Consider the following 27,191-nt stretch of genomic DNA (forward strand, 5'->3'; position numbering starts at 1 on the left):
AACTTAGATGCAAATTCTTTAATTTCTTCTCTGTTTCTAGAGAAATATGGTCTTATGAAGATGCCACTATGTCAATAAAGGCCAGCAGTAGCTAACATTCAAAGAAGAAAACAAAGTGATAAAAAGAATACTAATCATACAAGAAGAGGTGTTAAAATTGAAAGGAACAAGTCACTGCAGATGTTTTCTGCCCTTTGTTTTCCTTTCTCTATTGGATTGGCTGTATTTAGTTGGACTAAGGCTTCTGGGTGCCTTTTCCATACTGCAAAGGATTGATATGTGTCCCTTATTTGTGTTAAAACAGTCTCAAAGCAATCCATTTTCAATCTTGGTGCAGTGCCACTAGGCACTACGTGCTTTGGATCTTCAATTTTATCCATGACTAGAATTTTTGTTTACCAGCTGGACTCTTGCATAGGGAGAATGTGATTGGATCTGAGAATGTGGGAGAAATCCCTTGTTGCGGAAAAGAAGTAGGTGCTTACAGTAGCCACAAATATAGCGATATTTTCGAAAATATCGCTATATTAATGAGAAAAATAAAGAAAACGATAAAAACAGGAAAATGTCGCAATATATTAAAACAACGTTAAAAATGAATTTATGCGATTTTGTCAAGATTTTCCCGACTTTTTCATTTTCTGTTTTTATCTTTTCAACCTTTGTTTCATTGTTTTATTTCCTCTTGTTTTAGGTGTTTGAGATAACCTCCTAAATGCAACACAATACTTATTAGCTTTATATTTCTTGTATTTTTACCCAACATTTTTTGTTTTTTTTTATGTTTTTAAAATACTCCAAGATTTTCCCAAAAAAAAAAACAACTTTGCCGATAAAAACCCGAGAACGATATTTGTGGATATGGTGCTTCCTTATCTTTTGGACTGAGGACCATGCTTAAGTTACTTCTCAAGATGAGAGTGCCGTTTTTTTTTACATAAAATATATTTTTAACATATGTTCCACTTTCTGTAATGCAGATAATTACCTTCGCGACAAAATTATTCTCGAGCAACCAATGGAAAGGTACATTTTGTGACTTTCTTATTTTATTTAGCAACGTTAAAAATGGTGCTTTATGAAAACAATGACAAGCCCATGTTTGGGAGAACATGCTAAAACCCATGGAAGTCAGACACAAGCTGCTCTTTGGACGATGCACTTTGCAAGTACGTTGTCTGCACTTTGTGCAGTTATTTAAAAAAAAAAAAAACCTGTTCCTTGAAAATCAAAGTTGGTAGGTCATTGCAAGTATTTAGGATGGAAAATTGATCCATTTCACAACTTTTTTTTAACTTTAGTTGAGCTGCATGTAGGCCATATCAGCCAATTGTGCCTCATAAAACAAGTTACCGGTTTTATGTCTGCATTTCTTTTGTTGCAAGTTTTGAGGAGTGCTTTCAAAAAGATGCACATCTATGTTCATCGGTTATTCGTATGAATGGAATGAGTAGTATATACCATGTTGCATGGATACTTATGTTACATTGGTATGGATACGAGTGCTGGTGTGGGTGTGATTGTTGAATTGAGTGTTTATTTCTGTTTTTTGATGTGCTAATATCATTTGTTTTTACTGGTGAACATTGAACTTTTATTTGTAGGATCGTTTTTGGAGTAGACTAGGAATTGTAGCTGTTGTCCTGTGTTTCTGGTAGAATTTTCACCAAATGAAAAATCGTTTTTAGTTTTTTTTTTTGGTATCTAAAACTTCTTTGGCATATGTAAAATGGCCACCAGTTTTCAGTTGGACCAATTAGGTTGGATTTGCAACATTATTTACTATTCATTTTTTTTAGAATTTTGGATCTTTAGTCATTAACCTCACACGACATTGGTGGAAAGGTTGGCTTTGTTGTTTTCAATTTTTTCTTGAGTGAAATTTTATATCTTATAGTTGGTAAGGGTTCAACTTAGTAAATATATGTTCACTTCTTCCTTTTTAGGACGTGTCTATGTTCTTATAAACTGTTTTGTTTTTTTTGCTTGAATTCTTGATTTATTTAGCATCAGGTACAAGGAAGGAGTGATTAGTTTTTGGAGTAGACTAGTTCTTATAAACTGTTTTATTTTTTTTTGCTTGAATTCTTGATTTATTTAGCATAAGGTGCAAGGAAGGAGTGATTAGTTTTTGGAGTAGACTAGGAATTGTAGCTGTTGTCATGTGTTTCTGATAGAATTTTCACCAAATTAAAAATCGTTTTTAAATATAAAAACGACCTTCAAATTTTTTTTTTTGGTATCTAAAACTTCTTTGGTATTTGTAAAATGGCCACCAGTTTTCAGTTGGACCAATTAGGTTGGATTTGCAACATTATTTACTAGTATTCATTTTTTTTAGAATTTTGGATCTTTAGTCATTAACCTCACACGACATTGGTGGAAAGGTTTGGTTTGTAGTTTTCATTCTTTTTTTGAGTGAAATTTTATATCTTATTAGGTTCGCTTCTTCGTTTTTAGGACGTGTCTATGTTCTTATAAACTGTTTTGTTTTTTTGCTTAAATTCTTGATTTATTTAGCATAAGGTGCAAGGAAGGAGTGATTAGATAGGTGGGGATAGAGTAGAATAGATGATTTGTATTTGATTTTTGAATTCGATAGTTTGATTTTTGAATTGGATAGTTTGATCTTCCCTACTTCTATAGGAGAGCATATGAAGTTCTTCTTCTACCCAACAAATCAGTCTGGTTTCATAAAACCTCCTGAACTTCCAGGTGATATGCCATTTGATGTCAAGTACTTTTTTGAAAGAGAAATTTTTTTATTTTGCCTAAAAACATTTTAGAAGTGTCTTATCATGCAATGATATGCCTTCGTTTTGTTCTTACTACTTGCCCAAGTAAAAGGAAACTTTCAAGTTTTTTTTGTTGTCAATCATTAGAAGAGGAAATCTGGAAAAATCCTATGAAGCTGAGAAAGTCAAGACTAGGCGATGTTATTGACTCTAGTGATCAAGTGTCTGTAAGGGTTTATCAGGAAAATATCCTAAGAGAGAAGCCATAATGCCTTATAAAATATTGGCAGGTAGCAAAATAAGAGTTGAGAGATGGGCTCGGGGCTTGTGTAGTTGTTCCTCTGGGTTAATAATCAAGAGTACCGGGTAGGCATATAGGTGATTTATGTCTATGCCGCGAAGATAATGACTTATGAACTTTTGGCATGTTGAAAACCCGCAAGGTGAAACGGGTTGATATGTGACAAAACTACACCTGACCACCAAAGCGGTGGAGCTTCGTAGTAGCCTTTGGGGTGGCGAGGTATTCCCTCAAAGGTGAAGGTCGGCCTGAAAAAGAAGATCAGAAGCAAGAAAAAATGAAAAGGCAAAAAGCCAAATGCAGAAAAAGAAGCAAAACCAAGAGAAACAAAAAAGGTGCCTGACAAGAGATAAATGACATGAAGGCTGAACTCGAAGGAATTGAAATGCGACAATCTTTCATGGATGTGCGATCCTTGGGTCAATATCTGCTCTTCTTTTTTGATTTTCTAAGATGTTGAGGATGATTACTTTATGTTAATTTTTTGAAAATTTAAAGGCTTCCCTTCTAGAGATTCAAGAACATTGATGCGAAATGAATCCCGATGCTTGTACGGTATTGAGGGTAAATGAAAGGCATATCATTTGCACAACACGAGCACTTTTTGCTTATGATTTAAATTGATGATTTATAAACTATTTAAAAGTAAACACTTGACATCTCTTGTAATGTTTCCTGACTTCATGGGCATATTAGGAACTCCCAGCCCCTCTCTGATTTTGAAAAATGTTGTCCTTTTTATTACCAAACCGCTAGTCCATTCATAGAATAGATGAAACCCCTCAAACATATTCCACTCATACTGAGTGTAATGAATTTTCCATCTTCCCCTTTCCATGTTTCCATCACAATTTGTTTTCTTGTAAAGGCTAGGCAGTAGTTTTTTTGATTTTTCTTTTAAGGTTTGCTTAGGAAAGGGTTCCAAAGAGTCATTAGCATTTAGCTTTTTTAGCGTTAGTTTTTTTTTTTTACATTGTCAGTGTCTTCTGATTCATGCAGCTGATGTCGAAGTTTAAAGCCCAACTCATCAGTGTTCTTGTGGATGTACAGTGGTTTTGGGAAAGCCGATTCATGTTGCACGAGAGTTTGATCTTGTACTTCAAAATCAAGTTTTTATTTGAGTTCCCAACAAAGTTGTGCCATCCAATTTGATTTGAGTGATCTTGTACTTCAAAATCAAGTTTTCATTTGAGTTCCTGACAAAGTTGTGCCATCCAATTTGATTTGAGTGAGTTTACATAAATTTTTGGTTGAAGCATACTGCAAAAGTTCGCACAAAGACAGGCAAATCCTGTCATTGTTTGTTTGTGTTTTTTGTTTGTTAGCTTGTCATAATTGGTAGGAAGCCAAGTGTTGTGCATGTACATTGCCCGAGAGCTCGAAACCACATCCTCTACACCGGAAATCTTCTACAATTGCAGAGATTGCTGCAGAATTCTATTCCAAAACTGTGGATGTTTGGGTGCTTTAATTGATTTGTTTTGCTTCCCAAGACTTGACTTATCCCTTGGGTTTAGTTTATTTTGTGGTAGAGAATCTGATCTGACCCAGTGGTTGCAAAGTTGATGTCGAAAACAGAGAATTTTTGCTAGAGAAATTTACATATATGTGCAGAAATTAGATTGCTTGCAGAAACCAAACAAGTTTCAATTGGTCTATGTTTTACATGAATTGAGTTAGGATTTTGGGTGTGATATGACAGCTTAAGTCAGAGTAGTGTAGGCTTCTTTCACGGTCTTTCAAATTTGCTTATATTTTGGTCCATTTAATTTAGAGAACATAGATTTCAATCAAGGATTTATTTTCCTCAAACTGCACAAAACTGCTAGTTCCACCAGTGATTTTGCAGAGGTTAGGGACCGACTTTTGTATGGTTTTTGGGTCAAAGTTGGGTATTGAACTTGACACTCAAAATTTCAGAATTTTTGGACCGAAGTTATAAAATTCTTACTAAACTGTTTCCTGCTAACTTGGTGCAGGAACTTAGAATTTCCAAATTTTACCTTTCTGCTCGGTTCTTTTGTCGTCTTTGCATTGAAATACAGGCAGCCAAGCCACAATCGTTCTTGGATAGTTTTGAACACTGCTAGAGAATTTTGAACTACCTGGAATGGTTGAGATGAGATGTAAGGGTTGGCTTGACATAAAACTGACGGGCATATCTGATGCAGCATAAGGAGGCAGTAGATGTTTCATGACAAACACTTATGAGGCTCTATAAAATGCAAGATCTTACGTTCAGCCTTAATGGATCTAGATCATTTTCTATATTTCCTTCATTTTGCATCTTATATGTTTTCCATGAATCTTCAGAATCTTAGGGCCTTGCCTTATCTCCTCTTTGTTCTTTTCCGGTGCTTGTCTCCATGTATCTTCTAGTGACATTTTTTGTGGATGGTACCACTAATAGAATTTTATTGTGGAGACTGGTGTCAACCTTTATTGGAAATGCTGAAGAACTTTCCAGGTTTGATTTTTAGTGAATTTAAGGTCCATGTTCTGGCATTCTTAATGACATTTCTGTATGCATTGCTCTTGGAGAAGAGCTCTGTGGACCACTGCTGATGCTTGCAGGATGGTGGTGATGATGGTGTTAGTTGAGGTAGCGATGGCTCTCTGGTTATGCCTCTTCACTTTGTGGTCGCTGGAGAAAACAGAAGGGTTCAATTCGAAACTTAATGTGAATTGTTAAGCATTGAAAATGCTAATTGTTGCTGGTTTCTCTTCCTAGATATATAATTTCTTCTAATCCCGTCCAGGCCCAGAGTGGGAAATATTGAGGTCATCGATCGCTGGTACTTCTTTGGAGATCGACGGCTTACATACAACAATAATTTTAATTTGATTTGGCATATTTTTATATCAGTTTACAAACCCTGCAAGAGATAAAATGCGGTACTGAATTATGTGATACTCGCCCATCCCTGTAGTCAATGGGGCTCAGTTGGCAGGCGTTGCTGTTTATGGGTGCTCCGACTACGGACAACTGCCCTCCTGTCAAAGGCTATCCATCATCAAGATGGCAGGTACGTAAACTTGTGCCGTCTTTTCTACATGATTCTAATGGTCCTACTTATGTGGCGTCCACTACAATTGGTATTTTGCTGTAGAGGAAATGGGAAAAATGGAATGAAATAAATAGTTTAATGAAAGGTTCTACGTCCGAAAAGGTTGACATTAGAAAATCAACACGTGAGGGTGCGACTTTATTCATTTCTATTTTTATAACACAAGGTAGATAAAGAAAAAGGGTCTGGTATTTTATATCGTGCATTGAAAATGATCTACATTAGGGATTATGCTCTCCTAATTCAACTAATACTAACCAGACCAAATTTTTCTGTCTTATTGGATACAAAAGTTAATGTTGTGCCATAATCGAGTTTTTTATGTTCTAAATGCTTTTGCTAAATTCGCCGTCCGGGGTTGCGATAATTTGGTAGGAGGTCATTATATTGGGTGATATTTGACGGAGGGAAATTCTTTCATGTTGATGGACGTTTGGAAATTGAAATAATGCAGGAAGTGGAGTTTATGGACGTTTGGAAATTGAAATAATGCAGGAAGTGGAGTTTGAAGCATGCAAAAGTTGCAACTGAATTTTTAGGATTTCCTTATTTCCAGTCTCCTCTTCATCTTATCCTCTTTGTGTCTAGCCACACCGCATGCATTCTTGAAGCTCACTGGACGGCTGGCCTAGAACTGGAGTCCGCCAATGAATGCCCTTCCTGGGGCTTCATCATCCCATCCTGTCATGTCACCAGTTCTCAATAGTCTATCACTGAACCTGTCTACGTTAAGGACTTGAGCTGCACATTAAAATCTGCAAACCTAGAGATTCTGCCCATGTGATGTTTGGAGTCCTGTGGGTGATATAGCGATACCATTGAAGGGCAGGTCCCTCCAAGAGAAGCATAGCATAAGCTCTGGGGTACTCCTCCCAAACACTGAAAGTATCTTTCCACCTTATAAAGCTAATCCCTAGTGTTCTTGCCCTAGAACATAGGGCATTCTAATTTCCACGTGGGCATTCTGCCATCGAGTCCCCCTTGTCGCCTAAGATGGAATCCATCCCTATTCTGCATTCTACGGCTCCCTGGGTAGTGCCATTCACCCTCTTCTTCATCAAAGGTAGTGCCATTCACCCTTTTCTTCATCAAATTCACCCTGAAAAGCGGGAGGCGTGGAGAGTAGCCCTTTCTCATCTGTCGACCGGACTGACCGGACTGACTGTAAGATCGTCTGCTGACTATAAGATCATCGAACATCCTTTGCAAAGCAGATTCAGTCACTCCACCTTGCTGCGCATAAGAGGTGGTTGGTACATCATGGCTAGCAGGGGGTAAGGGTGGGGCACCTAGAGGAGTAACAAGCACTCTCCTCTCAAGGCTGTCAAGGCGCTCCACCACTCTGCCGTTGTCATCTCGCGTGTGGCGGATATCCTCTTGCATCTTCCTCTGAGACCACATGAGACTCGATGTCATTCGCCACCTGTTTATCTTTTCGAGGCGCCATAGCTGTCAAACACAAACTGAACAATCTTATGAAGGAAAACCGAAAACTGATCCCTGAAGACTGCTCTGATACCTACTGGTAGGACGCAGGCCGCGGGCACTGTAGCTACCCAGAAAACCCAGACTGCGCTGCCGTCCTGACCTCCCAAGATCTCTTCGGGAATGCTTTCGGCGACAGAGATACCAAGATTACAATTCAGTTTCTACGTTTCTACCCCACTGGGGACAAACCCATTGAATCCCCCAGGGTTAGGGTACAAGGAGGACTTTTCCCGCCTACTCTAGGTATGAACCTACTACACATATGGGTTCAAGGCCTTACAACCGTTGCGTACAAGAATGCCCTCAGCCTCACTCAACAAACCATTCATTCATGCCTACGCGGACAAACCATTCTCTCCCATAGGTAGGTCAGGGCTGAAAGCGAGTAAACCCACCCCGTTCTATAGGGGGAAAGTGAGGCAAACCTCGCTGGGGCTAGCCCAGCGGCACGACCAAGGGCAGAAGACCAAGGCCCTCGGTATCCAGCAACGGATGATAAGTCGGCGAGTACCAGCTTCTTTCACGCCCCCTGTCGCTCCTTGGAAACACCCTCAAACACAAGCAGCAGGGCAATTACCAAGAACGCAATTTACAGGAATAAAGGGGGCGAGTGTAGAGGAGCTTCACCAGACGACAATAGGGACCCCAGGAGCGAACGTAAGCGGTGAGACTGGCACCGATTAACGCCGGTGCACGCGCGCTGCCAAGCAGCCTTTGCTCCTAGCTCCTCACGGCTGGTACCTAGTGGCTCATCAAGCAGAAAACCAAGTAGTCAATGCGTAATCAAACAAGCAAGAAGTTCCCAGGAGTAGAGAACGTCACTGTGCGATTATAAACCCAGGAGTAGAGAAGCTGTGTGATTATAAACCCCGGGAGCAGATGGCAGTGGGGTGAGGCAAGCGCCATTCAACGCCGGCGCAGGCGCGCTGCAAAGCAGCAAGTGCTCCAGGCTTCTCAGCAGTCGAAGGAGAGCTCCCTGGTTCACTGGTGTGCGCAGGGTGGCTCCTACTTCCCAAATTCACTAAAACTCGTAGGAAGCTCCAAATAAGCTGAATTTTGGTCGAGAGCTCCCTCAGATAGTTACAAAGACACGCTCCAAATATGAGCTGCAAAGGAGCCTCCAAGCTCAGTGGAAGCCCTGAGAAAGAGAAAGAGCGCTGGCTGACACAGTTGCTGGCTTCCGCAGGGGAGCTCATTCTTGTAAAATTCACCAAAAATCGCTCGAAGCTCGGATTGAGTTGAAATTTGGTGTGCCGATGTCTGGGATATTTATCTAGGGACGCCCAAAAGATGTGGGGCAAAAGCCCACCCTAAGGTCCAGTCGTTGCTTCTGCAAGTGGCTGGACTGTTACTCGAAACAGGCAGAACAGGGCAGTGACCTTCAAAAATTCACAGCAAATCACCACGGCATCGGATGAGGCTGAAACTTGGTAGGCAGGAGGCCATGACAATTACGTTGGGACGCCCAAAAGATGGGGGGCAAAAGCCCACCCTGAGGCCAGGTCGTTCCTTCTGCATGAGGCCAGGTCGTTACCCGAAACAGGGGAGAAACGGCGAAACAGGGGAGAAACGGCAGAACAGGCAGCGGCCTTCAGAAACTCACAGGGGTTCACCAGGGCGTCGGATGAAGCTGAAACTTGGCAGGAAGGTGGCCAGGGTATTTATGAAGGGACGCCCAGAGTATGGGGGCAACAGCCCACCCGAAGGCCAGGTCGTTGGGAGGATTGGAATCGGGCCTGTTACAGGAAACAGAGCTCACGGCAGGCAGCAGCGAGCTTCAAACAGAGCTCACGGCAGGTAGCAGCGAGCTTCTCCTTCCTCTCGGTTCAACCCAGCAACCAATTCCAAGCAATCTTCAGGCAGAAACGAGAGGCAACAACTAGAAACGAGAAGCAACAACCAGACAAAGGGGAAGGATTCGATTCTTCACCAGAGTTTGGGGTTTTCCCCCAATTTGCCGTCGTTAAGCCGTGGATCCGCTGGAGATCTTACAGAGCGCCACCAGCAAGGTCTGAGCGCCACCAGCAAGGTCTGGTTTCCGTCTGAGGGTTCCTTGGCAGCTGTGGACGATCGAATCCTCCTCAGAAATGATCCCTGGTGTCGCCCAGGGGTGGAGAGACCAACGGTGCGTTCCCTTGGTTAAGCTGGGAACGCTGCTGCTGCGCTCGGGTGGAGAAGGCAGGGACAGCGGCGGACAGCAGCTCACGAGTTCAGGATTCCGGCAGGTGGGGTTTCAGCCTCTTTGAGCTGTCGGATCCTCTTTGAGCTGTCGGATCCTGCTCAGAGGTGAGCCATGGCGTCGCCCAGAAGAGCAGAAGCCAACGGCGTTGTCCCTTGGTGAATCTGGGAATCGTTCTGCAGGCTGGTCAGGTGAAGGAGGCACGAACAGGGGCAGACAGCAACCAGCGGCCGTAGCGGCCGTGGGATTCCGTCGGGTGTTCGTTGGCAGGAGTGGGCAGTCGGATCTTGCTCAGAAGTGAACCGTGGCGTCGCCCTGGAGTGGAGATGCCAACTGTGAAGCCCGTTTGCTGAAGGATCTTCCCAATTTGGTGAGGTGAAGGGAAGAACAGAGGTGAGTGGGCATGGCATGAACAGCGGCTGAGGCTTCGGGTGAAGCAGCAGCGTTCAGCTGTGGTGGAGGGCGTGGGGTTTGAGTTGGAATCGGATCTGTCAAGGAGCAAGGATGCCAGGGAGTGGGGAAGCCTTCTGCAATCGGTTTGCTCCGTGGTCTTCCCAAGCTGGAGCGTGAACCAAGGAGCAAGGGCGACGAGATGCGATTTGGACTTCACGGGTGAGGTTAGAGAGTAGCGTTGTGGGTAGGGACGCACGGGGGAGGCAGATGATCAGATGACGCGCCATGGGGCAGGGACGCGAGAGAAAAGATCGGGGAGAGAAGTAGAGAAGGGAGAAGAAGAAGTAGAAGAAGAAGAAGAAGAGAAGAAGGAGGAGTGGCTCGAGGGAGACCACTGCAAACCCTCGGGTGGAGGAGAGAGAAACAGAAGCCAGAGGGAGATCAAGATACTTTTCATAAAAACATGTTCGATGCCCCTCTTACACGATGAAGCTCAAGTATATAAGGTTTAAGTGAACCGGGTCGGCCACAACCCGTACCGGTTCGATACATTTACAGATACATTTACAATGAATAACAATACAACCCATAAAGACATAAAGCATATAAATTCTATAAAAACGAATCTGGCCGTGGGGCCAAGCAACAAGGTCAAAAATGCCCCTCGTGTGGGCTGGATGTCCGCCGTGTAGCTCGGAATGGGTGCAAACCCACTTCACCCTGTCTCCGCTAGGGTGGTCTTCACTTCACATGTCACCGTTGCCTGAGTGTCCTCCCTCTGCGCCGGCCCTTCACTCGGCCATGGCTCGTCACTCACCCTCTTACAAGAAAGGTTAGCCTCACAGAAAGTATTAATTGCCTCAGTAATGGGCTCCTTCCTTGCGCGACGTGTAAACTGCGCGCCCTCCACGCCCGACGCGCTATTGGCGTCGACGTAAAGCATGCGTCTACCGACGCCACCGCGACGGGCCATCTTCGGCGTCCCTCGACACTAGCATGGCCGGCCCGCCTCTCGGCAACCTCGTCGTCCTGTCTCGACGGACTCCTAGACAGGCACGTATCAGATCCACCCCGCTGAGATTGAGCTTGTCCCCAAGCTCGCGCGTAAGGGAACCTGTGGGCGATCTGATCGAACTCTTTCCAGGAGGTGTCTAGGGAGACACTATTAGTCGGACTTGGGATCTGTTCGCCTTCAGTCGGCACCTGTTCATCATTATTTTCGGCCGCAAGAGGTATATCTGTCGCTACAGAATTCACCCAACGTACTGAGTGTTGTGCTACCATAATCTTAAGTGTTGCCTTGGGTGTAACCATAGACTTAATGCCCTTAAGAGTGATATGTTTACCTCCTTCCTTTTTCTGAAAACTCATTCTCATCTTTGCGAAGTCCCAAGTAATATCTCCCAGGGTTTCCAGCCACTGAACCCCCAAGACAATGTCGGTTCCTTCAATGGGCAAGACTAAAAGATCGAAAGTGAAAAGCTCTCCTTGTAACATTAATTCAATGGCCTTGCAAATGTGTCTGCAAACAATTCGGGACCCATTCCCGAGGACAACAGTAAGAGGCTGATGTGGTGCTAAAGTACATTCCACGGTCTGAGCAAGCTCCCTCCCTATATAATTATGTGTGGCTCCTGAATCAAGGAAGACGGTCACTTCCTTCTCATGAATAGTTCCAACCACGCGCATAGCCCTCGAGCGAGTCGGGCCGATCATGGCCTGGTATGCCCCACTGTGCGACTCTGGTGTCTCCAGGGTAGTATCTAACTCAACCTCGCCACTTTGGACATCTGGGATATGACCTTCGCCTGTCTCCTCAATAACAACAACAAGCTGGAAGGTCTTACGAACATACCTCGGGTCCTATTTCTCTTTGCATTTAATACATAAGCCTCTCTTTATCATATCTTCCCTTTCTGCCTTCGAGATATACCTCACGGGCACTCTATCTTGGAAGGCTGGCCGGTCTTCATAAGGTTCGAACTTGATCTGATGGCCTTGGGTGAGGGCGGTGTGCTAGCTTTAGGGGAGGGTGGTGTGATATGATGGGGAGAGGGCGGCTTCCCATAGTGTCCTATAGGATTTCCTTATTTCCAGTCTCCTCTTCATCTTATCTAGCCACACGCATGCATTCTTGAAGCTCACGGGACGGCTGGCCTAGAACTGACAACTGTCCGCCAATGAATGCCCCTACTAGGGCTTCGTCATCCCATCCTGTCACCAAACATGCAAGGCTCTCAAACTGGTCCTGATAGTCTATCACTGAACCTGTCTGCGTTAAGGACTTGAGCTGCACATTAAAATCTGCAAACCTAGAGTCTTCAAACCTGCGCATCAAGGCAGCCCTAAATTCTGCCCATGGGTGATATAGCGATACCATTGAAGGGCAGGTCCCTCCAAGAGAAGCATAGCATAAGTCAACTGATGCTCTGGGGGTACTCCCAAACACTGAAAGTATCTTTCCACCCTATAAAGCCAATTCCTAGTGTTCTTGTCGTAGAACATAGGACATTCTAATTTCCACGTGGGCATTCTGCCATCGAGTCCCCCTTGTCGCCTAGGATGGAATCCATCCCTATTCTGCTTTCTACGGCCACCTGGGTAGTGCCATTCACCCTCTTCTTCATCAAATTCACCCTGAAAAGCGGGAGCAACAGTAGCACTACGGCCCTCTCTAGTCGGCATGGAGAGTAGCCCTTTCCCATCTGTCGACCTGACTGACTGTAAGATCGTCTGCTGCATCTGATCGAACATCCTTTGCAAAGCAGATTCAGTCACTCCACCTTGCTGCGCATAAGAGGTGTTCGGTACATCATGGCTAGCTAAGGTAGGGGGTAAGGGTGGGGCACCTAGAGGAGTAACAAGCACTCTCCTCTCAAGGCTGTCAAGGCGCTCTACCACTCTGCGGTTGTCATCTCGCGTCTGGCGGATGTCCTCTTGCATCAGAATCATCAGATCCATGAGGGATCTCAAAGTAACTGGGGTGACCTCTTCCCCTGCTTCAACAACTGCCCCTTCCTCTGAGACCACATGAGACTCGATGTCCTTCGCCACCTGTTTATCTTTTCGAGGCGCCATAGCTGCCAAACACAAACTGAACAAACTTCTGAAGGAAAACCGAAAACTGATCCCTGAAGACTGCTCTGATACCTACTGGTAGACTGGTAGGACGCAGGCCGCGGGCACTGTAGCTACCCAGAAAACCCAGACTGCGCTGCCGTCCTGACCTCCCAAGATCTCTTCGGGAATGCTTTCGGCGACAGAGACATATGGGTTCAAGGCCTTACAACCGTTACGTACAAGAATGCCCTCAGCCTCACTCAACAAACCATTCATTCGCGGACAAACCATTCTCCATCCCATAGGTAGGTCCACAGTTAAGGCTGAAAGCGAGTAAACCCACCCCGTTCTATAGGGGGAAAGTGAGGCAAACCTCGCTGGGGCTAGCCCAGCGGCACGACCAAGGGCAGAAGACCAAGGCCCTCGGTATCCAGCAACGGATGATAAGTCGGCGAGTACCAGCTTCTTTCACGCCTGCTGTCGCTCCTTGGAAACACCCTCAAACACAAGCAGCAGGGCAATTACCAAGAACGCAATTTACAGGAATAGAGGGGGCGAGTGTAGAGGAGCTTCACCAGACGACAATAGGGACCCCAGGAGCGAACGTAAGCGGTGAGACTGGCACCGATTAACGCCGGTGCACGTGCGCTGCCAAGCAGCCTTTGCTCCTAGCTCCTCACGGCTGGTACCTAGTGGCTCATCGAGCAGCCCTCACAATAGAAAACTAAGCAGTCAATGCGTAATCAAACAAGCAAGAACAGTTCCAAGGAGTAGAGAAGCGTCACCGTGTGCGATTATAAACCCCGGGAGCAGATGGCAGTGGGGTGCGGCAAGCGCCGTTCAACGCCGGCGCAGGCGCGCTGCAAAGCAGCAAGTGCTCCAGGCTTCTCCGCAGTCGAAGGAGAGCTCCCTGGTTCACTGGTGTGCGCAGGGTGGCTCCTACTTCGCAAATTCACTAAAACTCGTAGGAAGCTCCAAATAAGCTGAATTTTGGTCGAGAGCTCTCTAAGATAGTTACAAAGACACGCTCCAAATATGAGCTGCAAAGGAGCCTCCAAGCTCAGTCGAAGCCCTGAGAAAGAGCGCTGGCTGACACAGTTGCTGGCTTCAGGCGCAGGACAGGGGAGCTCATTCTTGTAAAATTCACCAAAAATCGCTCGAAGCTCGGATTGAGCTGAAATTTGGTGTGCCGATGTCTGGGATATTTATCTAGGGACGCCCAAAAGATGGGGGGCAAAAGCCCACTCTAAGGTCCAGTCGTTGCTTCTGAAAGTGGCTGGACTATTACCCGAAACAGGGGAGAAACTGGCAGAACAGGGCTGCGACCTTCAAAAATTCACAGCAAATCACCACGGCGTCGGATGAGGCTGAAACTTGGTAGGCAGGAGGCCATGACAATTACGTTGGGACGCCCAAAAGATGGGGGACAAAAGCCCACCCTGAGGCCAGGTCGTTCCTTCTGCAAGACGCTGGGCTGTTACCCGAAACAGGGGAGAAACGGCAGAACAGGGCAGCGGCCTTCAGAAACTCACAGGGGTTCACCAGGGCGTCGGATGAAGCTGAAACTTGGCAGGAAGGTGGCCAGGGTATTTACGAAGGGACGCCCAGAGTATGGGGGGCAACAGCCCACCCGAAGGCCAGGTCGTTGGGAGGATTGGAATCGGGCCTGTTACAGGAAACAGAGCTCACGGCAGGCAGCAGCGAGCTTCAAACAGAGCTCACGGCAGGTAGCAGCGAGCTTCTCCTTCCTCTCGGTTCAACCCAGCAACCAATTCCAAGCAATCTTCAGGCAGAAACGAGAAGCAACAACCAGACAAAGGGGAAGGATTCAATTCTTCACCAGAGTTTGGGGTTTTCCCCCAATTTGCCGTCGTTAAGCCGTGGATCCAGCTGCTGTTCAGGTGGAGATCGCACAGAGCGCCACCAGCAAGGTCTGGTTTCCGTCTGAGGGTTCCTTGGCAGCTGTGGACGATCGAATCCTCCTCAGAAATGATCCCTGGTGTCGCCCAGGGGTGGAGAGACCAACGGCGGGTTCCCTTGGTTAAGCTGGGAACGCTGCTGCTGCGCTCGGGTGGAGGAGGCAGGGACAGCGGCGGACAGCAGCTCACGAGTTCAGGATTCCGGCAAGTGGGGTTTCAGCCTCTTTGAGCTGTCGGATCCTGCTCAGAGGTGAGCCATGGCGTCGCCCAGAAGAGCAGAAGCCAACGGCGTTGTCCCTTGGTGAATCTGGGAATCGTTCTGCAGGCTGGTCAGGTGGAGGAGGCACGAACAGGGGCGGACAGCAACCAGCAGCCGTGGGATTCCGTCGGGTGTTCGTTGGCAGGAGTGGGCAGTCGGATCTTGCTCAGAAGTGAACCGTGGCGTCGCCTTGGAGTGGAGATGCCAACTGCGAAGCCCGTTTGCTGAAGGATCTTCCCAATTTGGTGCGGTGAAGGGAAGAACAGAGGTGAGTGGGCACGGCATGAACAGCGGCTGAGGCTTCGGGTGAAGCAGCAGCGTTCAGCTGCGGTGGAGGGCGTGGGGTTTGAGTTGGAATCGGACCTGTCAAGGAGCAAGGACGCCAGGGAGTGGGGAAGCCTTCTGCAATCGGTTTGCTCCGTGGTCTTCCCAAGCTGGAGCGTGAACCAAGGAGCAAGGGCGACGAGATGCGATTTGGACTTCACGGGTGAGGTTAGAGAGTAGCGTCGTGGGTAGGGACGCACGGGGGAGGCAGATGATCAGATGACGCGCCATGGGGCAGGGACGCGAGAGAAAAGATCGGGGAGAGAAGTAGAGAAGGGAGAAGAAGAAGTAGAAGAAGAAGAAGAGAAGAAGGAGGAGTGGCTCGAGGGAGACCACTGCAAACCCTCGGGTGGAGGAGAGAGAAACAGAAGCGGGAGGGAGATCAAGATACTTTTCATAAAAACATGTTCGATGCCCCTCTTACACGATGAAGCTCAAGTATATAAGGTTTAAGTGAACCGGGTCAGCCACAACCCGTACCGGTTCGATACATTTACAATGAATAACAATACAAGCCATAAAGACATAAAGCACATAAATTCTATAAAAACGAATCTGGCCGTGGGGCCAAGCAACAAGGTCAAAAATGCCCCTCGTGTGGGCTGGATGTCCGCCGTGTAGCTTGGAATGGGTGCAAATCCACTTCACCCTGTCTCCGCTAGGGTGGTCTTCACTTCACACGTCACCGTTGCCTGAGTGTCCTCCCTCTGCGCCGGCCCTTCACTCGGCCATGGCTCGTCACTCACCCTGTTACAAGAAAGGTTAGCCTCACAGAAAGTATTAATTGCCTCAGTAATGGCCTCCCTCCTTGCGCGACGTGTAAACTGCGCGCCCTCCACGCACGACGCGCTATTGGCGTCGACGTAAAGCCTGCGTCTACCGACGCCATCTTCGGCCGCGACGGGCCATCTTCGGCGTCCCTCGACACTAGCATTGGCCGGCCCGACGCCTCTCGGCAACCTCGTCATCCTGTCTCGACGGACTCCTAGACAGGCACGTATCAGATCCACCCCGCTGAGATTGAGCTTGTCCCCAAGATCGCGCGTAAGGGAACCTGTGGGCGATCTGATCGAACTCTTTCCAGGAGGTGTCTAGGGAGACACTATTAGTTGGACTTGGGATCTGTTCGCCTTCAGGCGGCACCTGTTCATCATTATTTTCGGCCGCAAGAGGTATATCAGTCGCTACAGAATTCACCCAACGTACTGAGTGTTGTGCTACGTACTGAGTGTTGTGCTACCATAATCTTAAGTGTTGCCTTGGGTGTAACCATAGACTTAATGCCCCTAAGAGTGATATGTTTACCTCCTTCCTTTTTCTGAAAACTCATTCTCATCTTTGCGAAGTCCCAAGTAATATCTCTCAGGGTTTCCAGCCACTGAACCCCCAAGACAATGTCGGTTCCTTCAATGGGCAAGACTAAAAGATCGACAGTGAAAAGCTCTCTTTGTAACATTAATTCAATGGCCTTGCAAATGTGTCTGCAAACAATTCGGGACCCATTCCCGAGGACAACAGTAAGAGGCTGATGTGGTGCTAAAGTACATTCCACGGTCTGAGCAAGCTCCCTCCCTATATAATTATGTGTGGCTCCTGAATCAAGGAAGACGGTCACTTCCTTCTCATGAATAGTTCCAACCACGCGCATAGCCCTCGAGCGAGTCGGGCCGATCATGGCCTGGTATGCCCCACTGTGCGACTCTGGTGTCTCCAGGGTAGTATCTAACTCAACCTCGCCACTTTGGACATCTGGGATATGACCTTCGCCTGTCTCCTCAATAACAACAACAGGCTGGAAGGTCTTACGAACATGCCTCGGGTCCCATTTCTCTTTGCATTTAATACATAAGCCCTCTTTATCATATCTTCCCTTTCTGCCTTCGAGATATACCCCACGGGCACTCTATCTTGGAAGGCTGGCCGGTCTTCATAAGGCTTGTTCGAACTTTTGATGGCCTTGGGTGAGGGCGGTGTGCTAGCTTTAGGTGAGGGTGGTGTGATATGCTGGGGAGAGGGCGGCTTCCCATAGTGTTTCTTCTCCCTAGGAACATCCCTGTAGGATTTCCTTATTTCCAGTCTCCTCTTCATCTTATCCTCTTTGTGTCTAGCCACACGCATGCATTCTTGTAGCTCACGGGATGGCTGGCCTAGAACTGACAACTGAATCTCTGGCTGGAGTCCGCCAATGAATGCCCCTACTAGGGCTTCGTCATCCCATCCTGTCACCAAACATGCAAGGCTCTCAAACTGGTCCTGATAGTCTATCACTGAACCTGTCTGCGTTAAGGACTTGAGCTGAACATTAAAATCTGCAAACCTAGAGTTTTCAAACCTGCGCATCAAGGGAGCCCTAAATTCTGCCCATGTGATGTTTGGAGTCCTGTGGGTGATATAGCGATACCATTGAAGGGCAGGTCCTCCAAGAGAAGCATAGCATAAGACAACTGATGCTCTGGGGGTACTCCCAAACACTGAAAGTATCTTTCCACCTTATAAAGCCAATCCCTAGTGTTTTTGCCGTAGAACATAGGGCATTCTAATTTCCATGTGGGCATTCTGCCATCGAGTCCCCCTTGTCGCCTAGGATGGAATCCATCCCTATTCTGCATTCTACGGCCACCTGGGTAGTGCCATTCACCCTCTTCTTCATCAAATTCACCCTGAAAAACGGGAGCAACAGTAGCACTACGACCCTCTCTAGTCGGCGTGGAGAGTAGCCCTATCCCATCTATTGACCTGACTGACTGTAAGATCGTCTGCTGCATCTGACATCCTTTGCATAGCAGATTCAGTCACTCCACCTTGCTGCTCATAAGAGGTGGTCGGTATATCATGGCTAGCTAAGGTAGGGGGTAAGGGTGGGGCACCTAGAGGAGTAACAAGCACTCTCCTCTCAAGGCTGTCAAGGCGCTCCACCACTCTGCGGTTGTCATCTCGCATCTGGCGGATGTCCTCTTGCATCAGAATCATCAGATCCATGAGGGATCTCAAAGTAACTGGCGTGACCTCTTCCCCTGCTTCAACAACTGCCCTTTCCTCTTAGACCACCTGAGACTCGATGTCCTTCGCCACCTGTTTATCTTTTCGAGGCGCCATAGCTGCCAAACACAAACTGAACAATCTTCTGAAGGAAAACCGAAAACTGATCCCTGAAGACTGCTCTGATACCTACTGGTAGGACGCAGGCCGCGGGCACTGTAGCTACCCAGAAAACCCAGACTGCGCTGCCGTCCTGACCTCCCAAGATCTCTTCGGGAATGCTTTCGGCGACAGAGATACCAAGATTACAATTCAGTTTCTACCCCACTGGGGACAAACCCATTGAATCCCCCAGGGTAAAGGTACAAGGAGGACTTTTCCCGCCTACTCTAGGTCTGAACCTACTACACATATGGGTTCAAGGCCTTACAACCATTGCGTACAAGAATGCCCTCAGCCTCACTCAACAAACCATTCATTCATGCCTACGCGGACAAACCATTCTCCATCCCATAGGTAGGTCCACAGTTAAGGCTGAAAGCGAGTAAACCCACCCCGTTCTATAGGGGGAAAGTGAGGCAAACCTCGCTGGGGCTAGCCCAGCGGCACGATCAAGGGTAGAAGACCAAGGCCCTCGGTATCCAGCAACGGATGATCAGTCGGCGAGTACCAGCTTCTTTCACGCCCCCTGTCGCTCCTTGGAAACACCCTCAAACACAAGCAGCAGTGCAATTACCAAGAACGCAATTTACAGGAATAAAGGGGTGAGTGTAGAGGAGCTTCACCAAACGACAATAGGGACCCCCAGGAGCAAACGTAAGGGGTGAGACTGGCACCGATTAACGCCGGTGCACGCGCGCTGCCAAGCAGCCTTTGCTCCTAGCTCCTCACGGCTGGTACCTAGTGGCTCATCGAGCAGCCCTCACAATAGAAAACCAAGCCGTCAATGCGTAATCAAACAAGCAAGAACAGTTCCCAGGAGTAGAGAAGCGTCACCGTGTGCGATTATAAACCCCGGGAGCAGATGGCAGTGGGGTGAGGCAAGCGCCGTTCAACGCCGGCGCAGGCGCGCTGCAAAGCAGCAAGTGCTCCAGGCTTCTCCACAGTCGAAGGAGAGCTCCCTGGTTTGTGCGCAGGGTGGCTCCTACTTCGCAAATTCACTAAAATCGTAGGAAGCTCCAAATTAGCTGAATTTTGGTCGAGAGCTCCCTCAGATAGTTACAAAGACACGCTCCAAATATGAGCTGCAAAGGAGCCTCCAAGCTCAGTCGAAGCCCTGAGAAAGAGCGCTGGCTGACACAGTTGCTGGCTTCAGGCGCAGGACAGGGGAGCTCATTCTTGTAAAATTCACCAAAAATCGCTCGAAGCTCGGATTGAGCTGAAATTTGGTGTGCCGATGTCTGGGATATTTATCTAGGGACGCCCAAAAGATGGGGGGCAAAAGCCCACTCTAAGGTCCAGTCGTTGCTTCTGAAAGTGGCTGGACTATTACCCGAAACAGGGGAGAAACTGGCAGAACAGGGCTGCGACCTTCAAAAATTCACAGCAAATCACCACGGCGTCGGATGAGGCTGAAACTTGGTAGGCAGGAGGCCATGACAATTACGTTGGGACGCCCAAAAGATGGGGGACAAAAGCCCACCCTGAGGCCAGGTCGTTCCTTCTGCAAGACGCTGGGCTGTTACCCGAAACAGGGGAGAAACGGCAGAACAGGGCAGCGGCCTTCAGAAACTCACAGGGGTTCACCAGGGCGTCGGATGAAGCTGAAACTTGGCAGGAAGGTGGCCAGGGTATTTACGAAGGGACGCCCAGATTATGGGGGGCAACAGCCCACCCGAAGGCCAGGTCGTTGGGAGGATTGGAATCGGGCCTGTTACAGGAAACAGAACTCACGGCAGGCAGCAGCGAGCTTCAAACAGAGCTCACGGCAGGTAGCAGCGAGCTTCTCCTTCCTCTCGGTTCAACCCAGCAACCAATTCCAAGCAATCTTCAGGCAGAAACGAGAAGCAACAACCAGACAAAGGGGAAGGATTCGATTCTTCACCAGAGTCTGGGGTTTTCCCCCAATTTGCCGTCGTTAAGCCATGGATCCAGCTGCTGTTCAGGTGGAGATAGCACAGAGCGCCACCAGCAAGGTCTGGTTTCCGTCTGAGGGTTCCTTGGCAGCTGTGGACGATCGAATCCTCCTCAGAAATGATCCCTGGTGTCGCCCAGGGGTGGAGAGACCAACGGCGGGTTCCCTTGGTTAAGCTGGGAACGCTTCTGCTGCGCTCGGGTGGAGGAGGCAGGGACAGCGGCGGACAGCAGCTCACGAGTTCAGGATTCCGGCAGGTGGGGTTTCAGCCTCTTTGAGTTGTCGGATCCTGCTCAGAGGTGAGCCATGGCGTCGCCCAGAAGAGCAGAAGCCAACGGCGTTGTCCCTTGGTGAATCTGGGAATCGTTCTGCAGGCTGGTCAGGTGGAGGAGGCACGAACAGGGGCGGACAGCAACCAGCGGCCGTGGGATTCCGTCGGGTGTTCGTTGGCAGGAGTGGGCAGTCGGATCTTGCTCAGAAGTGAACCGTGGCGTCGCCCTGGAGTGGAGATGCCAACTGTGAAGCCCGTTTGCTGAAGGATCTTCCCAATTTAGTGAGGTGAAGGGAAGAACAGAGGTGAGTGGGCATGGCATGAACAGCGGCTGAGGCTTCGGGTGAAGCAGCATCGTTCAGCTGCGGTGGAGGGCGTGGGGTTTGAGTTGGAATCGGATCTGTCAAGGAGCAAGGATGCCAGGGAGTGGGGAAGCCTTCTGCAATCGGTTTGCTCCGTGGTCTTCCCAAGCTGGAGCGTGAACCAAGGAGCAAGGGCGACGAGATGCGATTTGGACTTCATGGGTGAGGTTAGAGAGTAGCGTCGTGGGTAGGGACGCACGGGGGAGGCAGATGAGCGTAGAGGGGAATCAGATGACGCGCCATGGGGCAGGGACGCGAGAGAAAAGATCGGGGAGAGAAGTAGAGAAGGGAGAAGAAGAAGTAGAAGAAGAAGAAGAGAAGAAGGAGGAGTGGCTCGAGGGAGACCACTGCAAACCCTCGGGTGGAGGAGAGAGAAACAGAAGCGAGAGGGAGATCAAGATACTTTTCATAAAAACATGTTCGATGCCCCTCTTACACGATGAAGCTCAAGTATATAAGGTTTAAGTGAACCGGGTCGGCCACAACCCGTAACGGGTTCGATACATTTACAATGAATAACAATACAACCCATAAAGACATAAAGCATATAAATTCTATAAAACGAATCTGGCCGTGGGGCCAAGCAACAAGGTCAAAAATACCCCTCGTGTGGGCTGGATGTCCGCCGTGTAGCTCGGAATGGGTGCAAACCCACTTCACCCTGTCTCGGCTAGGGTGGTCTTGACTTCACACGTCACCGTTGCCTGAGTGTCCTCCCTCTGCGCCGGCCCTTCACTCGGCCATGGCTCGTCACTCACTCTGTTACAAGAAAGGTTAGCCTCACAGAAAGTATTAATTGCCTCAGTAATGGCCTCCTTCCTTGCGCGACGTGTAAACTGCGCCCCTCCACGCCCGACGCGCTGTCGGCGTCGACGTAAAGCCTGCGTCTACCGACGCCATCTTCGGCCGCGACGGGCCATCTTCGGTGTCCCTCGACACTAGCATGGCCGGCCCGACGCCTCTCGGCAACCTCGTCGTCTTGTCTCGATGGACTCATAGACAGGCACGTATCAGCTCCTGCCAACAGCTCCTTAAGTGGATCTAAGGTTCAAACACAAAATTCAGCATGTGGCGGCAGAAAAGGATGTCAATAGATCAGGTTAGTATTTTCTTTACAATGAATAAGATGGCCAAAGACCACCACAACAATAACTTTTACCATCAACCTTAATTTGAATTCCAAGCTGCGGATTGCTTGCTAGAAGTTTTTTGACATAAAAGGAGACAAAAAGTTCATTGGTAATATAAAAAGTTCAATGGTAGCTTGGGTGAATTTCTCACATGAACAGGTGTCTACTTCTCAAATCTTATATAAAATACAATAATTTAATATGTGTATAATTATTAAGTAATTAAATTAACACATAACTTTTTGTTAAATTAAGCAGAATTATGCTATGATGAAACTAATAGCTTAATGGATCCTTAGGGGTGTGGCAAAGCTTGCATTTTTAAAGACAAATTCATAAAGGGTCATCATTGTTACCAACTTCCAAAAAATTTCTGCGTCTACAAGCGAGGACTTCCTTTCTATTTTAATTTCCTTAAGATAGCATGATGGAGTGAACGTTGATTTATTTGAGGTCTTCAGTAATTTGAGCCACTTTTTTTTTGAAAAATAATAGAAAATGAGTCTCTTGTACTTAATTTAACGGCGTGAAAGATTTAAATCAATTTCCGATGACCAGTCTCACATTTCATCTATTTACAGAGAACCACCAAATGTTTTGATTGATGCTATATATGAACATGATGAGAGAAATTGGTGACCACTTTAATTAAGTATCAATCAAGGATCTACCTAAATAAAATTGTTTACCCCTTAAGATTGAACTTAACCAATAATTCGAATGATCTTTGATATATTATATTTATGAACTCTTTAAATTTTGTACGGAAGGAAACTTGTACCAATCTAGTCCAACGTTACCTAAATAGTAACGTCCTTCATTCAGTGGGCTCCATCGGGGCCTTTTCGTCATCATGAAAAAGGCTGGAAGTGCTGCTGAAGTGCGCTAAGTGTTTTTTCTTTCCAAGTGCATTCTGTTCCATTTCTCTTCTCTTCTTATTCTTTTTTTCGATCTTACCAACAAAAACTTCCTCTCTCTCTATGCGTCTCTACGTCACTCTGCGGGCCGTCCTCTGGAACAGAGTGAGCTCTCCACGCCGACTAGTGAGTAGGCTCCACCAGACCAGACGGTCATCTCGTCTCTCCGTCACTCTACGGGTCGTCCTTCGGAAGTGAGTGTGCTCTCCATGACGATTAGCCAGTAGGATCCGCCAGCCAAGACGGTCATCTCGTCTCCCCGTCACTCTGCGGGCCCTCCTCCGGAACTGAGTGTGCTCTCCACGCCGAGTAGCCAGTAGCCTCCACCAAACCAGACGGACATCTCGTCACTCCGTCACTCTGCGGGCCCTCCTCGGGAACTGAGTGTGCTCTCCACGCCGAGTAGCCAGTAGGCTCCGCCAACCCAGAAAGTCATCTCGTCTCTCTGTCACTCTGTGGGACCTCCTCCGTAACTAAGTGTGCTCTCCAAGCCGAGTAGCCAGTAGGCTACACTAGCCCAGACGGTAATCTCATCTCTCCGTCACTCTACGGGCCGCCCTCCAGAACTGAGTGTTCTCTACACGCCGAGTAGCCAGTAGGCTCCGCCAGCCTAGATGGTCATCTCATATCTCCGTCACTCTGCGGGCCGCCCTCCGAAACTGAGTATGCTCTCCGCGCCGAGTATCCAGTAGGTTCCTCCAGCCCAGACGATCAACTCATCTATCTGTCAGCCCTCCTCCGGAACTGAGTGTGCTCTACACGCTGAATAGCCAGTAGGCTTCGCCAGCCTAGACCGTCATCTCGTCTCTCCGTCACTCTTCGGGCCGTCCTTCGTAACTGAGTGTGCTCTCCACGTCGAGTAGCCAGTAGGCTCCGCTAGCCCAGACGGTCATCTCGTCTCTCCGTCACTCTACGGGCCATCATCCAGAACTAAGTGTGCTCTCCACGCCAGGTAGCCAGTAGGCTCCGCCAGCCCAGACGGTCATCTCGTCTCTCCGTTACTCTGCGGGCCGTCCTCCGAAACAGAGTGTGCTCTCCACGCAGAGTAGCCAGTAGGCTCAGCCAGCCCAGATGGTCTTCTCATCTCTCCGACACTCTACGGGCTGCCCTTCGGAACTGAGTGTACTCTTCACGCCGAGCAGGGAGTTTACGGTCATCTTTTTTTTTTTGTATTTGTAAGGTTTTCTTTTACTTTTTGTAGCCTTTTTTTTGCAAGCGGTGTGTTTCATTTTTCATCTTTTTTCTTATGGTTGTTATTCTAATTTTTCGGTTTGTATATTGTTCTTTTCTTATGCATTGTTTTTCTTTCCTTTTTCTTTCATGTTGCAAGAATCATTTCTTTTTACGTTCCAGGATACAAGAACAGGAAACCACGTTGTAGGACATCGGTTCAGGTGAACCCGCCATATATTTGTTCTGAAGTGACTCCATTTCTCTTGCTGCACTATCCCACTGAATGAACACTGAAGTGTGCACCTTATAAATGTTCTTCTTCTTGTTTCTGTTTTTCTTTTTCTACCATTTTTGCATATAGCTGGTTTTATATTTCTCTGTGTTCTATTTTTATATTTTTTTTATGCTGCACTGACCCTTTTCTCTCTTGTTTTTGTGCTCCTTTTCTTTCACACTATGGCTTTGGCAAACCATTGTTGTAAAGTGTCATTTTCAAGTATAACTGACGACCTTGTTCTCCTTTTCTTCTTCTGTTGGGTTTTACTTTTTTTTTATGCTTGTTTTTCATAGCAACTGCGGATTATGTTTCTTGGATTCAAGCTTTTAAGAAAGTTAACATGTGTGGATCTAAAACGATACATTCAGAAAATGCCATGTTACTGGAAATTAGTGCATTTTGTTTAGAATGTAATTAAAAAATGGCAAATGAAAAGTGTAGATTGGTTGTTTGTTGTAGACATTAAATGGATTTTAAAGAGATGCAAGGACCAAAGAGACATTTGATTTGATAGTGAATCTGTTACTCTTGTATTTAAGTTTCTTATACTTTAGTTTTGGATTTTATAACTATCTTTTTTGTTTCCATGTATCCTTTTAAGATGTTGATTTTTTTGTGCTTAAATAATCTAATGGAATGGCACTCAAAGTGATACTCAAGTTGAAAAATATGGCTCCTTATTTTTTCAAGTTATTTGTTCATTTTCTTTCTATATTCTTCATCATCTTTTACCAACCCTTTTTTTCTTAATGCATGTCTCTAGACAGCCTTGAACTGAATTGCTAGAAGAACAAGAACCCAAATCTCCCTTCCTCCTGTAAGAGTTCTTCCATATTTCCTTTTTCTGTATAAAAGGTGGTCTAAGCTTCAGGTTTAAGATTTTTCCTTTCCTTTTTTTTGGGTCTTTTTAGGTTGTGGTTTGCTCAACAAGGGAGCATGCAAGAGTTCCTCATTGCTCAAGTAGTAGAAAAGGCAAGAGAACCAAAGAAGTAATTCTCTTGATCGAAGAGGAGGAGGGCAGTGATCATGAAGAGAAGCTAAAGACAAGAAACAGGAGTTCGAATGTGCAGAAAGGTAAGACAGCGAAGGATGACAATGATGTTGAAATGAGAAAGTTTGGAAGGAAAAAGAGGTGTTCAACATGGAAAGGGAATGAACCATTAGACGCATCTTCTAGGGTTTCTCGAAGGTTATGGAGGATAAAAATGAAATGCAGGAAGCTACGGATCACAATTTGCTCCTATATCAGAGCAATTGAGCTCATGAGAAGTAGGGATGATAATGAGGATTCAAATTCGCCTTTGAGAAGCTACCAAGAAGGAATGCACTCGAACGTCATGAAAGTAAGAGAAAAAGTATTTGTTGATCTAGTCAGCAGTGAGGATGATGATATGAAGGGAGGAGAAAAAGTATTTGTTGATTAGTCAGTAATGAGGATGATGATAACACTAAGAAGTTCAAGACAAAAGAGCAAGAAGAAGAAGAAGATACTGACAATGATGACGATGGTGATGACTATATTGGTTATGATGACCAGTCTGATTCATATGATGATGACCAGTATGATTCATATGATGATGACTATAGTAGTTATGATAACCAGTATAATTATGAAGATGACGATGAAGAAGAAGGTGGAGGCTTTGATGCCGGTGGTGGACGGTTCGATGGTGGTGGCGAACTTGGTGGCCTTGGCGGTGGCTTTGGTGACGGAGCTGGTGTTGGAGGTGGGCTAGGTGGAGGTGGCAGTCGTGGTTTTCGTGGAGGCGGTGGGCTCCGTGGCCTAGGCGATTGATTTGGTGTTGATGCTGGTGGCGAAGGGCTTCCTTGAACGTCAAGTCAAACGACTTTTACACTTCCATCGTACGTGTTTTGAGTCTGATTGCTCTTGTGTAAATGTGTGTTTGGTATGAAGTTGGAAATATAATATCAAACGTATTAATTTCGAGTTATGAAGTCCTTCCTGTTATTGATTAAATAAAAATTTGTCTTTGCAATTTCATATGAGGAATTCAGTAATATGGAATATTTGTATGCTTATTATTTTCCAGGTTTCCCTTGTATTATCTTGAATTGATTTGGCGTGGAAGAGCTACCTTTTCTCCTTGTAAAAGCTACTTCTTATGAAAGAGGTTTCTTTTCCCTCGCACTATAAGGTGCTGTTAACCAATAATTCCAATGTTCTTTGATATATTATATTTTCGAACTCTTTAAATTTGTATGGAAGGAAACCAGTAACGGTCTAGTCTAATGTTACCTAAATCGTAATGTCATTCATTCGA

General features: G+C 46.7%; 1 protein-coding gene across 1 annotated transcript in view; it reads left to right on the top strand.

Moving 5' to 3' along the window:
* LOC116267168 (uncharacterized) overlaps nucleotides 1-27,191 on the top strand; it is a 93,290-nt gene that overhangs the window by 2,679 nt on the left and 63,420 nt on the right. Inside the window, exon 3 of the mRNA XM_031648764.2 lies at nucleotides 981-1,026. Coding sequence (XP_031504624.2) covers nucleotides 981-1,026 — 46 coding nt within the window. The remainder of the gene's footprint in view (nucleotides 1-980; nucleotides 1,027-27,191) is intronic.

The sequence above is a fragment of the Nymphaea colorata genome, chromosome 13 (assembly GCF_008831285.2).
Source record: "Nymphaea colorata isolate Beijing-Zhang1983 chromosome 13, ASM883128v2, whole genome shotgun sequence".
Classification (NCBI taxonomy): domain Eukaryota; kingdom Viridiplantae; phylum Streptophyta; class Magnoliopsida; order Nymphaeales; family Nymphaeaceae; genus Nymphaea; species Nymphaea colorata.